The following is a 14,073-nucleotide window of genomic DNA, read 5'->3' as shown; positions in this document are numbered from 1 at the left end:
CTTATGCTTTTGTTTGAAGCGCTTAATATAAAGCATTCTCATGTTTTGGACCACTTGGGTCACGCACCTTTCCTGCAGCTGCTCACTTTTGCTGCGTCCCAATTTACCTACTTATACTATGCCCTAAAAGTATGTACTGTTTTTGTAAAGAAAAAGTACATGCTTTTAAGTGTGAAGCTTTCAGTGTTGAAGCTTTCACCCTGCATCCTATCATCGTTTAAACTGCCCTGTCAATCATGCAGTCACAGTTAAAATCCTCCACATTCAATTTAATACAATTTCCCACCGTTTCGGAAATAAATGCAGCACGTTGATCTGCCAGCCATGGGTCTTTCAAGCGGAAAACTCTCCTCTGTTTGCAATTTGCATAATGATGCATTTAAAAGTTAATGACCAAACATATTTTTACAAAAGTTTTACAATGCTGTTGTGGATATAATGTGTATAACATTAAATAAATATATTTTCCTTGGGATAGTTACTGATTATTAATCACTCAAACCCCTTCATCTAAACTTCTCTGCTTAACCTTCACCATGTTTGTAGTTTTTTTAAAACACTTTTTATTTGTGTTTGTAGTTATAATCGAATCCTTGTCCAAAGCGGGAATATTAGCTGTTACAGTGTGCACGGATCTGCAATTCGTATTCTAACTGTAAAAAGTAGACCATCCTGATATCTATGATTTGTCACACACTAATTCTAATTTCCAATACTGTTTAGGACTGATAGTATGTGAATTGGGGTGCAGCATCTGTGTCCTCTGCTATTTTCCTTATGCGTTTTGTCAATACAAATGTTATTCACTAATGTTGTGACTGGCTTCATACAAAACTCTTAAAACTGTGGCTACTAAGTAACCAATTTTGTTGTCGAAGTGCTGAAAACGAAGTGCTGAAAACCTATTGTAATTGTACTGATTTTTATTATTATCATTCTGCCTTAAAACGCATCGTGCAGCCCAAACCGTAAGTGCTAGAGACTTGAAACTTTGTCAGATGGTAGTACAATAATCGAGGTTATCAAATTATGAGCCCGATTGGCCCATAGATGGCGCTATAGCAACCAAAAGAGCGAAACTGCTCATAACTCCTAAACCGTATGTCATAGACTCAAGTGTCTTATATCATTGGAAAGCTGGACTCCTCACGAACAGAATGTATATCTCCGATTTCAAAAGCTTCAAAACCATGTATTTCCTATGGTAAATTGCCTGTATTGGCTGTAAATGGTCTTTTCCATCTACAATCATATAATGTTCATATCATAATGTTCAAAACCATCATAAATCATCCTATAACATGGTAAATCATGCTAAAATCATATTACATTATACTAGAATGTGTTCAATTGTGGTAAACCATGCTACAGCAGGGTAAATCATGGTGAATCATACTAGAACTTGGTATATCATGGTAATCTATGGTAAGTCATGCTAGATTCATGGTAAATTATACTGGAACATGGTAAATCATGAAAAATCACACAAAAATTTGGTATATTATGGTAAATCATGCTAAAACAAGGTCTATTCCATCTATGATGTCAGTGGTTAAATGCTTGCTACATGAAACTTAAAGGGTTAGTTCACCCGAAAATGAAAATTATGTCATTAATGACTCACCCTCATGTCGCTCCAAGCCCGTAAGACCTCCGTTCATCTTCGGAACACAGTTTAAGATATTTTATATTCAGTCCGAGAGCTTTTTGTCCCTCCATTGAAAATCTATGTGCGGTATACTGTCCTTGTCCAGAAAGGCAATAAAGACATCATCAAAGTAGTCCACGTGACCTCAGTGGGTTAGTTCGAATTTTTTGAAGCATCGAAAATACATTTTGTTCCAAAAATAACAAAAACAATGACTTTATTCAGCATTGTATTCTCTTCCGGTTTTGTTGTCAATCCGCGTTCACAAGGCCAGTGACGCTGCTGACGTAAGACGCTGCTGACGTGTTATCTGGTGCGTCCGTGTATTCGGGTTCAAATAAATGTCTGGTTAAAAAAAAATGCAAGTCTTCCCCTGTGTCGAAATCCTTAGACATGTTTGCAAAGATTGTTTTGTTTACAGCGTGCGTCTCCCTCAGACTGTAAACGAAGCTCGGGCGCACCAGATAACACGTCAGCTCGTCTTACGTCAGCGGACTCATGAAAGCGGATTGACAACAGAACCGGAAGAGAATACAATGCTGAATAAAGTCGTCGTTTTTGTTATTTTTGGAAAAAAATGTATTTTCGATACTTCAAAAAATTCTAACTAACCAACTGAGGTCACGTGGACTACTTTGTTGATGTCTTTATTGCCTTTCTGGACAAGGACAGTATACAACACATAGATTTTCAATGGAGGGACAAAAAGCTCTCGGACTGAATCTAAAATATCTTAAACTGTGTTCCGAAGATGAACGGAGGTCTTACGGGCTTGGAACGACATGAGGGTGAGTCATTAATGACATAATTTTCATTTTTGGGTGAACTGACCCTTTAATGTCTTTTGATACTTTGAGCTTAACTGCTTGAACACCGATAAATGCTGCTTGTTATCAATTATTATAGATTTTATCGTTGTTTATTCGTTGTTGCAGCCCTACTCAATTGAATATATTTGATGTGGGAGAGTGTGTTTAAGTGTTTTGTGGTGGTAAATCTGTGTACACAATATAAAAAAACTGTGATTCAAGGTTCTTTAAGTTTCACATATTAGATATGAAATGTAATCAAATGTTGTTGTTGTTGTTTTTTTGTTGTTGTTTTTCCTGGTTCCTTGTCCCACAGTTCAACATCCCTCAAAACCAGCAAGGAAGAATGGGCACATAGTAAAAATAAAAATATATAATTAATATAGTAAACTACCAAAAGAAATTGCAAATAATATAGATAAATTCATATAGAATATATTAGGGGATAGAATAGAGCACAGATTTTTTTTGTAAAAAGTCAGAGCTATATAGTATTCAGAGTGTACAGATGAAGCATTTTGATGTAGTGACTCACACAGATTTGGGAATTATGAATTTGCTGTTTGGAAATGGTACTGTTTTTTGAAACCGCAGCTCTACTGTCAACACTGAAAAATGTAGTTATGTTAGTAGTGTCACTGCTTTTGATTAGTTACTCTACATCACAACGAAACTGACTGTACTTCAACTGCTATTAAGTTCACTCAAAACATCACACCTACACAAATCAGCTGCAACAGAAGCTCTCGTTCAGTCTCTGAGAATGAGTACTGTACTGTATGTTCAGTGTTTCTTCTAACGTCCATGATCATGGATGAGCAGTGAGCTGAATTCTGATTTTAAATAATGGCCTTCAGCATGGAGATGTACACCCATACTTAAAAGTAAACTCTGGCCTGTTTTATCCTGGTGATATACCATATCTAACCCTTCAAGTGGCAGGAGATCCTGGAGTACTTCTGCACTGCTGACAGTCAGTGGTGGATAAAGTACCTGAAAGCCAGACTTGAGTAAAAGTATAGATCTCTTACCAGAAAATTACTTTGGTAGAAGTCACTGTTTAGAATATTACTTTAGTAAAAGCTTTAAAGTATGTGATATTTATTGTACTTAAATGGGGACATTGGATGGAATGTTTAGTTAGGTTCCTGGCTTGTCTGCCAGCTCACAAAAGCTGAAAAAAAAAAAACTTGCAACCAATGTGTAATGGGCTGTCTGAGTCTGAAACTGTGTCATCCAGCAAGCTGTTTGATGTTAATTCATAGTGCATTATTTAAGAGACCACTTTAAAATGTATTATTAAATGCTGAAATTAACAATGAACAATACTTTTATTAACCTTAGTTAATGTTATAAATTTACTCTTATTGTAAAGTGTTACCATTTCATAGTCATCCAAACAGTCATGCATAAAGGGTAATTCAACCCCTGGTCAGAGCCTGACTCCACCCACTGGCAATATTTTAAAAATGCTGGAAAAGTGGGCAGAGCCCAACGGAGGGGGGAGGTGGGGGGGGGGGGGGCGTGCACCTGAGACCCACGTCTCTCTGTAGGCAAGGGCATCATGAGCTGGTGCCTGCTTACGTCACGAAGTACCATAACATCTAATAGGAAAATTCAACTGCAGTAGCCACCGATTAACCTGAAGAGGGCAGCACTCAGACGTTTTTACACCATATATAGTAGAATTAAAACACGTTATACCCAAATGTCAAAAAAATTTACTTGAATCAATGAACAGCGTTAATAAAGCCCCAGTCTTACAGAGCATTAACTAAAAAAGGCGGAATTGTCCATTACAGCTGTCGTAAATAATTTAGCCTACCGCAGCCTACTGTCGCACGCACATGCTCTGTTTATCCAGCACCGGCTTTGGAATCAACAATGGCCACAGACAAGGTAGAGTATGATGCATGATTTTCTGAAAGTATGATGTATTACGACATCACAAACGAGCAGTTGTAGCAATTTTAACGCTTGCCGTAAAGCAAGTCAAATTAGTAGTTTTCTTATTTCTCATTACAACAGCTACCCGATCTGGCAATCTTACATAGCGTGGATATATCAGATAAAGGACCGCAAAGCTGTGGCATAAGTGAATTTCCCCATGTCACGATTTGATGAACCACTGAAACGATTTTGGAAACATTATTTTAAGGTAAAAAATCTTACTTAGTGCTGCTTTAAAGATGGTCGTCTTTAAATATCTACACAAAGGCCATAGACACATGTATAATATATGTATTCTTTCACACGTTATTTACTTCTATTTTAGAGCACTTGATTATCTAATCAAAATATGTGTTACAGTGACGATGAAAAAATAACTGAAATTGAATGCATTTCGAATTTGTTTCTGTCGGCTGCATGAGGATACAGTTTGCTTGTCTATGTGCTATTTCTCTAGCTTTGAATATGCAACTTCTCTGGATAACGAATGCATAAAAGCGAACAAATGGATATAAACTAATGCAAATAGATGGTAACAGTCATGACATTAAACATTTGGATCAGACTTTTTTTGTCACATTGTTTTAACCGCTTGAGGTAGGCTACTAATGTTAGCATCCTCTCAGCCTCGACGGAAACAATCTGCTGTTCTCCACCAATGCAGCATCTAGTCAACAAAATAATTACTTAATGATAGGAAAACATGTACTGTATTGTATACTGTATAACATACCATTTTGTTGTCTGTTTTAAACTTCTGAAGTGTCCCGCTCTGTGCAGCACAAGCCTCATGTCACGTGTCAAAAAAAAACACCACGAGGCGTCAGTGATAGTTTTCTCATACTGTACTGTATAATGACAGCGCACGCTTCTCAGCCACTCCAAAAATGGACGCAACCAATCAGAGGTGGTTGTGCAAGCACTTGTTTGCACATGCTTGCTAGAAGTCTGTGTTCTTCCGACTTTATTTTGTAGTAAGTAACGAAATGCTAGTAAAAGTATACATTTTATTTAGGAAATGTAGTGGAGTAAATGTAAAAGTTGAAAGAAATATAAAAATTCAAATAAAGTACAGATTCTACCAAAAAATACTAAATTACTGTAACAAAGTATTATTACTTTGTTACATTACACCACTGCTGACAGTTTCCATATGTGTATCTTATAAAGTGTGTGAATGATGTGAATATTTAGTATAATTCAGTATTCAGTATAATGTTAGTATAATGTCAGATAAAAAACTGTGTAATGTAGATTGAACTTGGAACAGACAGCAAGAAGAAATCCGCTCTTTCTCAGAACTGTATGAAGGAATATGCATGTTATTATCTGATTAACTTACCCAATAAAATTTTTCAGTTTGTAATATTGCTGCACAGTGGTTCCCAACCGTTTTTACTCCAAGGTCCCCCTCCTCTCCAAATCAATACGGTAAGTAATAACATTCTGAATGTGTTGAAACTCAGCGATATAAAGGCGGGTCGATGTCATCAGTGAACACTTCCTCTGTCAGAACAAGCAATCATGTCTGTTTGGAGCGTCTGATGCCCATGCGTACATAAACACCACTGATCCTCACAAACTTCTCCAAAACACGGTTCCTCAGTGAGCATCCGTTATAAGACGCTCAGTCGAATATTAATTTTGACAACAACGTGAATATATTCATGCAGAAATACCTGTATGTTATAGTTATCAGTGGGTCGTAGTGATCAAACTCTGTTTGATTTCCTTCTTGTTTAACTGATTAGTGTTGATGTTGAAGAACGTTGTTCAGGAATAACGTAGAGAATAATTCAAATAATAGAGATGCACTAATTAAAGGATCTATATCTGTGCTCTCACTACATCTCACTCTTACATATTCCATTTCAAGGAGACCAAAATTATATAATTTCTATGAAGGCCTCATTTCCAATGTTATTTCCATCTCTGAAGAGGCTTTTCAAACGGCTCACAGTTTGACATGACATCTGCTTACTGCTACATGTTACCTCCTCCACCCACAGTGCTGCCGGTGGGCTCGACGTTACTACTTCACAGCTTAGCCTCCTATGCTGGATGAATGAGTAAATGTTTACCTTCACAGATTGCCTCGTCTCTTTTTATCCTTGCTCCTTTTATTTTAGTTTTCCCGTTGTTTAATTTTATCTTGATCAGTCTCGTATATCTATTATATAAATATTACACCTCTGAAAGCAGCCTAACATCTATAGAAGGGTATTTCTCCACCCCACGCCTTCAGACCCTCTGCAAACAAAGAAATTATAATAATTCACTACAGAGAGTGAATTCCTCTCATAAACCCTTCTAGCCCCACACTTGCCAATCTAATTCAAAGTTTGACAATATCCAGAAGGTTATAATTAAATGGATTTAAGCCACGCTGGGAAACGTTCTGCAGTGATTTTAAGTGCAGGTAGAAATAGAGTGTAAACACAGGAGATGAAAATCAGTGTGAGCTAGAGCATGTAGTGTGTGTGTTTGAATGTTGAATTCTGTTGTATGCTCTTAGATGAGCCTGGTCTCATCACACATTACCTGAAGGGAAGTTTCTTGAAGGACCTCTTAATTCCTTTTTGTTCAGTGGAATGTATTAATTTAATGAATCCGATAGGTATATCAACTCCAGTTAGAGCATGAAATAGTACCATCTACAATCCTCAAGTCCACAGTGGTCCAACTTCCCTGCTCGGCATTCCTCTCAACCACAGCACCCTCAATACATACTGTAAACAACGACGGTGCATACTGTTAAGTATATACTGTTCAGTGGATAGATATTGGTGTATTTTTATAAGGATCTTCTTGCAGTGTTCTTGAGGAAGTTTCCTTGATCTATTCTTGCAAGATCTGCCAGTGACCCGGGGAATGAGCACTCCATCCATGAGGATGAGCTCAACTCGTGGCTTCTTCCAGTTTCGTGCCAAACCGTAATTTGATCCACCGCATGAACAGGGACCAAAAGGTTCTTTCTTGATAGATTGATAGGCTGACAGATGCAGAAGCAGCAGTTTTACCCATCCACCAAACCTTGAAACCAAAATACACAGTGGGACCCTCTCCAAACTTCATGAAGATCCTATTACTGTCCATTCTGAAGCAGAGCTTGATTTGAGTTTCAGGTCACCTGTTTCTTTCAATTTATTCAGCTGGAACTTTGCTCTGTGGCATTTCTCCTTCCTGAGAAATGGGCCATTATTTGTGTACTTAGTTGTTTTGTTTGGCCTTTCGACATTTAGAGGCTTGCTAATGCTCACATACTATCAAACAATGTGCCACTTGTTTCACTGTTTTGTTTCCAATTAAATGTCCACATTCTTTTTTGGCACCACAGTTCACATCAAATGACCAAACAATCAGGGCCTGCTTGGTTTGTGTGTGTCTTTCTGATTGAGTGGCTGATTAACAAACAAGGCCATGTTTGTTTGCCAACATGTACTATTCACGCTTCTAGGACTGTCATTTTGAAAGCCGTTCCTGTGGCGGCTGCTGTTTATTTTCCTTCAATGCATCTCATTAACTGCTTTGCAACATTTGCTCTTCTGGATCTCCTCCATGTCGATACCTCTGCCTTTCATGTCAGTGTTTTGTAGTTCAGATCTGGGGCGTTTCTGGACTTTACCGTTCGAGGGACGGGAGCTGTCAGCAACTGTGACTGTGACCATGGGAGTGATGCTTTCTAATAAGCCCAAAAATGGAATGGACCGCAATCATGTTCGACAAGCCAACAAAGCATCAAAGGGCCTCCATCTGCCAGCACACACAGGGCAACTATTGTTGGATGGGAGATGCAGAAAGGGTCTGCTTGCTTTAGAGAGAATCCTATTCTGTAATTTGCTTCTTTTCTTTAGTTTGTTTTTCTCACACAGAAGGATGGAAAGGCTGAAGAGCTGGGAAACATAATGGATTTAGAGGAAGGCAGTCCATTCCACTGGCTCTCTAGTTCATGTTTTTCTCAACGCTCTCTGATGAGCTATCAAGGCTTCTTGAATTTGAAAGATGAGGAGTCTTGATGTGTGTGGTTCCTCTAATGCTCTTCTAATTTGTCTTTGTGTCATCCTGAGATGTTCAGGTCAATTAAGTCCTGAACCAACATGTTTATTTTATAATTAGGGACGCTATGCCTTTGTCCCAGTAGTGAAACAAGGCCCATTTGATCAGAACCAAATTGACCAAATGCCTGAGTGGTCTCATGTCAGGAAGAATGTCTAGCCAAAAAGTCCTGTCCAGTTTGAAATTAACTTGTTAGTGTCATCTCTCTATGCACTCTATTGTATGATGGCATGGAACGACATGGGTGTCAACAGTTATCATAGCTTCATGAGGCTTTTGTGTCCTTTTTTGGAGATTTCTGCAAAAATACTCTTCCTTTACATTACACATTTTAACAGATTAAGGCATCGAGTGCATAACAATGTTCAGTGTAAGAATGTTAACATTGATTTTGATGGTCTTTGATTGTTCTGAGTTTTTTTTTTATCATTCTCAGGTGAATATCCTCTTTGTGAAGGAATGATTTTCTATGTTTTTCATCACTGATCCTTTTTCTTCCATCATGATATTGGCTGTGGATGAAGTAGTTTGTTTGCTGTTTGTTGTTGCTGACGGTAGAGCTTGAAGAGCTTGAAATGAAACCACTTCCTGATGGCTTATTTAGCCACATACACACTGCAGCTAAATCTGGGTGTCAATTCACCTTTTAATGCTTAATCTTGCTCTGTACAGACATAGTTCAGTAATTTACGGAAGTGACAACTGCATTCTACTACCGAATTAACTCCTGAAAACAGCAGGTATTGACAACCGCATTTATAAAAATTCTACGCATTGTTTGCGGAACCGAACTGAACAACTATTTGTTAATGATGTAGGCTACAATGAGATATGAGAAATTACAGATGAGAGATACATCTCTGATGCACATTAAAATAAGTATTTTAACGTGCATCAGATATGGATCTCTCGTCTGTATGTGCGGTTCAAGAAATCACAGAGAAAGTGGTACAAGCCTTGCTTTATTTGTGTTGCTAGATCTTGCAAGCAAATCGGTAAACAAGAACAAGCCCATAAAAAAACAAAACAAATGGAAATGCTTTATTTATTTTATTTATGTATCCTTTATTTTACCAGGATAGTCCCATTGAGGTATAAAATCTCTTCCAGGGAGTCCTGTCCAAAATGGCTGCACATAAACAACATACAAACATAAAACTAAAAATCTTACATACAATTTATCCAGCACTATAAAGTGACAGCACAAAAGCTACTTTACAAAACATGCACAAGTTTCTTTTAAATTGGTCCTTAAGAGATTTTTAAAACCTTTTTGAGAGGGGAGTGTTTCTAACATTATTATACTCTGCAGCTCGCCCATAACCAGGGAGCATAAAAAGAGAAGGCAGTTTTTACCAAGCTCTGAATGTCCAAGCTCTAAGAACCTTTAAAATAAGCTTAGCACTAGATCTAGTGCTATAATTACAGGTGTAATAAGATAAAAGCCGACAGATATAAAATGGTAATTTGCCTAACAATGACTTGGCAATAAACATCAACACGTGTATTTTTCTCATTTGAAACAAAGAAGTCCAACCCACCAATTCATACAAGGGACAATGATGAGTGTGTGAAGAAGCACTAGTCACAAAGCGTAAGGCAGCATGGTATACACAATCTAACTTTTTTTAGTGAAGATGAACTTGCATGTATATAAATTACATCAGCGTAATCCAACACTGAGAGGAAACAGCTTTGTATGATTTGGACAGATACAATGATTATTGTATATAATTAATTAAAATGTTATTGTTATTATGATTATATTAAAATTATATTAGGCTACTTCTGAGTTTGCCATGAATATAGCCCTTGATGCGTTACTTGTCTGACTCCTGTAGGGTTCCAGGCATCACTATTGCCACTGACATCATCTGCGGCTTCCCGGGTGAGACGGATGAGGACTTTGAGCAGACAATGGAACTCGTGAGGCAGTACTGCTTTCCCAGCCTCTTTATCAACCAGTTCTACCCACGACCTGGAACTCCAGCTGCCAGGATGGAACAGATACCAGCACACATGGTGAGATGATAACAAGTGTACCTACTCATTCTCAGTTTTGTTTGTTATGAAAGTAAATGTAAGGGAACAGATCTAAAAATAGAGAACAGATCTGCACCGATAAAATAAATAAAAGCTCATGATTATACTCATCTCATACTAAACTCATGATCATAAAGGAGTCGTCCATTTAAAAGTTTTACTTATAAATAAAACATGATCAGTACATTTAATAAATCAATAAATTAAAGCAATTGATCACAAGTATTTTTCATGAGTGCTCCTAATCCTACATTATTATAAATAAAATTTGATATGCAACACACCTTTAGCTGAAAACAACTCTTTTTACCTTACTCATATTTTATTTCCTCAGAAGATTCAAAGAGGTTAATTCAATGTGAGGCTCTTAGGAGAATACTTTGAATATAGTTGAATATAGTGTCTTCATGTACATCTCATACTGATGCTCTGTTTCATCTCTCTTTTCCACTTGTTCATTCGCTCACTTAAACTCACTTGTTCACTTATTCAATTAGGTATTTTCCTAAGGATTATTATTAGGGCCCAAGCCCCAAGGGGGTGGAGGCCCTATTTGTTTTCTTGTTATCATCTTGGACACATACAAGAACGTATTTGTATGGAACTCGGTACACATATAGATCTCATCAATCCGAACCACCGCACTGTATATCATTAGCTCTACCCAACAGGAAGTTGGCTATTTAGGGTTGTTTAAAATGCTTGAAGCATGAAGCCAAGACATTGAGGATGCCTAATTGCAAGCGGATTTTTGATATCTCGAACAGTTTGGCTGTGGCTTTGAAATAAATTTATGGCAAGCAAAAACATGTTCAATGACGTCACACACAGTTTGAAACTGCAGCGCGCAAGCTTAGAATAAACAGATCGTTATCGTTCGTTGGTGTGGATGCAAATATAGTTATAGCTATCTTTATAGTTACCGTTCTTGGTGTGAACGGCCCTTAAGAGTGAAATGCAGCATATTTAAGAGTGTGTGAATTTCCAATGGCTTTTTTGGCTTTGGGCATTACACTGTTAAAATGTTATAATGACAGGCTGAGTTTAGGCTGAAGATGTAATAATATCAAATCCTATTGCCCAAAATAGATTTCTGAGGATGAAGTATGGCCTGTTTTTGGACTAACATACAATATGCAGCTCTGGTTATATCTGGTTATGGTGGTGGTGATGGCGCAGTTGATAAGACACATGCCTTTGGTGTGAGAGACCCGGGTTCAAATCCACTGTGAGACACCAATGTGTCCCTGAGCAAGACACTTAACCCCTAGTTGCTCCAGAGGCGTGTGACCTCTGAAATATAGCAATTGTAAGTCGCTTTGGATAAAAGCGTCAGCTAAATGAATAAATGTAAATGTTATAGTACCAGGACCCATAGTCAATCACCCTACCTGTTAACAAATGCTTTCAGACAACAGGTAAATGCGAATCTTCCTGTCGATTACTCTTCATTATGTAATGCAGCTGTTGGAAGACATCTCCCAGATGTAATGGCCTTATGGAGTTTCTCAGCGATTAGACCCCACTGAAACAATTAAACTGACTAATGAAGCTCAAACTATTAGAGGAAGAGTGGCTTCACACATGGGGATTCCTGTAGGTTTTTCTATCCACACTTGAACAGTTTATCTGCCTTCATCGATTTCGTGCAGCAAAACCTGTCAGATGTAAATAACTCTTCTATTGTTTTTTGTGTCTCAGTTGTTGGTGTGGCTCTCGTTATTATCAGCACATTCTCAGTGTTAATGTGTGCTCCCGTAAAAGTGTTTGTCTCCTGGACTCGAAGTCAGAGTGTTTTCACTCTCCTTTTGTTTGACTTGCTGATGTGTAACTATCACAGTCAGTGTTTCTGCTCACACCACCGATATCATATTTCATCTAACATCCTGGATGTTTCTTTTATAAAAGCTTCTTCATGTGTCATTCCTTTTGTTGCCTCTTCCTCTGAGGTGATCGCACACTGCCTCTCCAGCACAATCGATCCATCCCACATTACAGGAACCTTCAATAATGTAAAACATCAGTGATCCGAGGAACTGTATGGTGATTAACCCTAATGAAGATGGGATTGCCCATTTCTGAGAATCCGTTCAGTTCCTTTATGATGTTTTTGCACTGTCTATTTATCAGAGGTAATGAAGATCATTTTTGCAAAGCAGTGGCCCAATCTGACGTCTTCTGTCTTAGATTGATCTTCCTAATATTACAGATTGTTATAGATTGTAGATGGGGTTCATACCTATGCATATGACTCATTATTCATGTTGTGGGTCAGAAAAGTTGTTCTGATGGCATGTTTGATAAGATTGGAATATGTGTGCCACTAGAGGAGTTATTCCTGCTCTTCTTTGCTCTAGTATGTAGGGAAAGATTTCATCATGACAGCAGGGTCAATGTGGGATCTCCCGGACCCACCTGGTGCTCCTGCTACATCCGCACAGGGGCATCCCTCTACCAGACCCATCAGCGATAGTCAGCTCTGGCAGGATGGCGCATTAATAACACTTCCAGATGTCTGCCTGGGACCGAACGATCTGGGTCGAGTTTGCCAGGGGCCACGGGATGGTTGGGCGCTTTGGTTTCTTAGCACGTTTATCTTATAGTTGAGGTCCAGCCGCCACAGCGTGATGAATGGCTTGGTCAGAGTAATGGATTGCTTCGTGTTATCAGCATCGAATGGTCGCTCAGGCCGAGGAGATCTGGCATGCAGGCAGAGCTGGAAAAACTGGGAGCCTCCAGAACAGCATAATTACTCCCACATGAGGGAAGGGTTAGTGGAGATAAATTGGAATGATCTCTTGGAATGTTGCTCTTACTAGCTGGACAGGTGTTTACCATGACAGCTCGTCTGCCTTGGCGGCTCGTCCGTAACCAGGGGAAATTAAAGCAGCATCCTAGAGTCAAAGTTAGAGGGATTTGGACTCAAAGCTTCTGCCAGTTTTTCTGAGCATTCCTGCGCAGGGATCAGTAAGGAATACCAAGCACATGTGAAAAAAAATTCATCTTAAAACAAAGACAGATGGGCAAGGCCTGGATCGACCAATGTCAGCTTCATGGCGAAAACTGGAGCAAAACAACAACTAAACTGTTGTCTCTTAGACAAAACAGACTTTTCATTTCCAAATCGTTTACTCACTTTTCAGTCACCGTGAGGAAACATCTCCTCCAGAGCTACAGCTTGCTTGTTATATGGCTTGTCTCAGATGGACTGATGTGGGTGAAGCAGCAGATCCTGAGGTTTTGTGTGAACTATGAGACTGACTGTGAATGGAAGTTGTGCACAGATAGTGTCATCACTGCACTTCTTGTAGAGAAGAAAATCTTGGCCTCTTTGTTCAGCGAATTCAACACCACATGTACAACGCATGTTTCAATGCTTGTCAAGTCTATTGTTCAGGGCCTGTTTCTCGCCTTGTAATTAATGCTATATTCACATTGGAATATTAGTGTAGTGCTCACGGCCCACACTGAGTACTGCCTATAGTGTTTACAACTACTACACTGCCTATTACAAGTTTTTGAAAAATAATGTTATTCAACAATTGCATTAAATTGATCTGAAGTGAC

At 38.6% G+C, this 14,073-nt stretch overlaps 1 protein-coding gene across 1 annotated transcript in view; it reads left to right on the top strand.

The window, feature by feature from the left end:
• Positions 1 to 14,073, top strand: part of cdkal1 (CDK5 regulatory subunit associated protein 1-like 1) — a 462,830-nt gene that overhangs the window by 370,737 nt on the left and 78,020 nt on the right. The window contains exon 11 of the mRNA XM_077207373.1: positions 10,305 to 10,485. Coding sequence (XP_077063488.1) covers positions 10,305 to 10,485 — 181 coding nt within the window. The remainder of the gene's footprint in view (positions 1 to 10,304; positions 10,486 to 14,073) is intronic.

The sequence above is a fragment of the Siphateles boraxobius genome, unplaced genomic scaffold (assembly GCF_051911475.1).
Source record: "Siphateles boraxobius isolate OS27281-9 unplaced genomic scaffold, OSU_SipBor_1 12, whole genome shotgun sequence".
Classification (NCBI taxonomy): Eukaryota; Metazoa; Chordata; class Actinopteri; order Cypriniformes; family Leuciscidae; genus Siphateles; species Siphateles boraxobius.
This window is presented reverse-complemented; position numbering and strand designations above follow the sequence as displayed.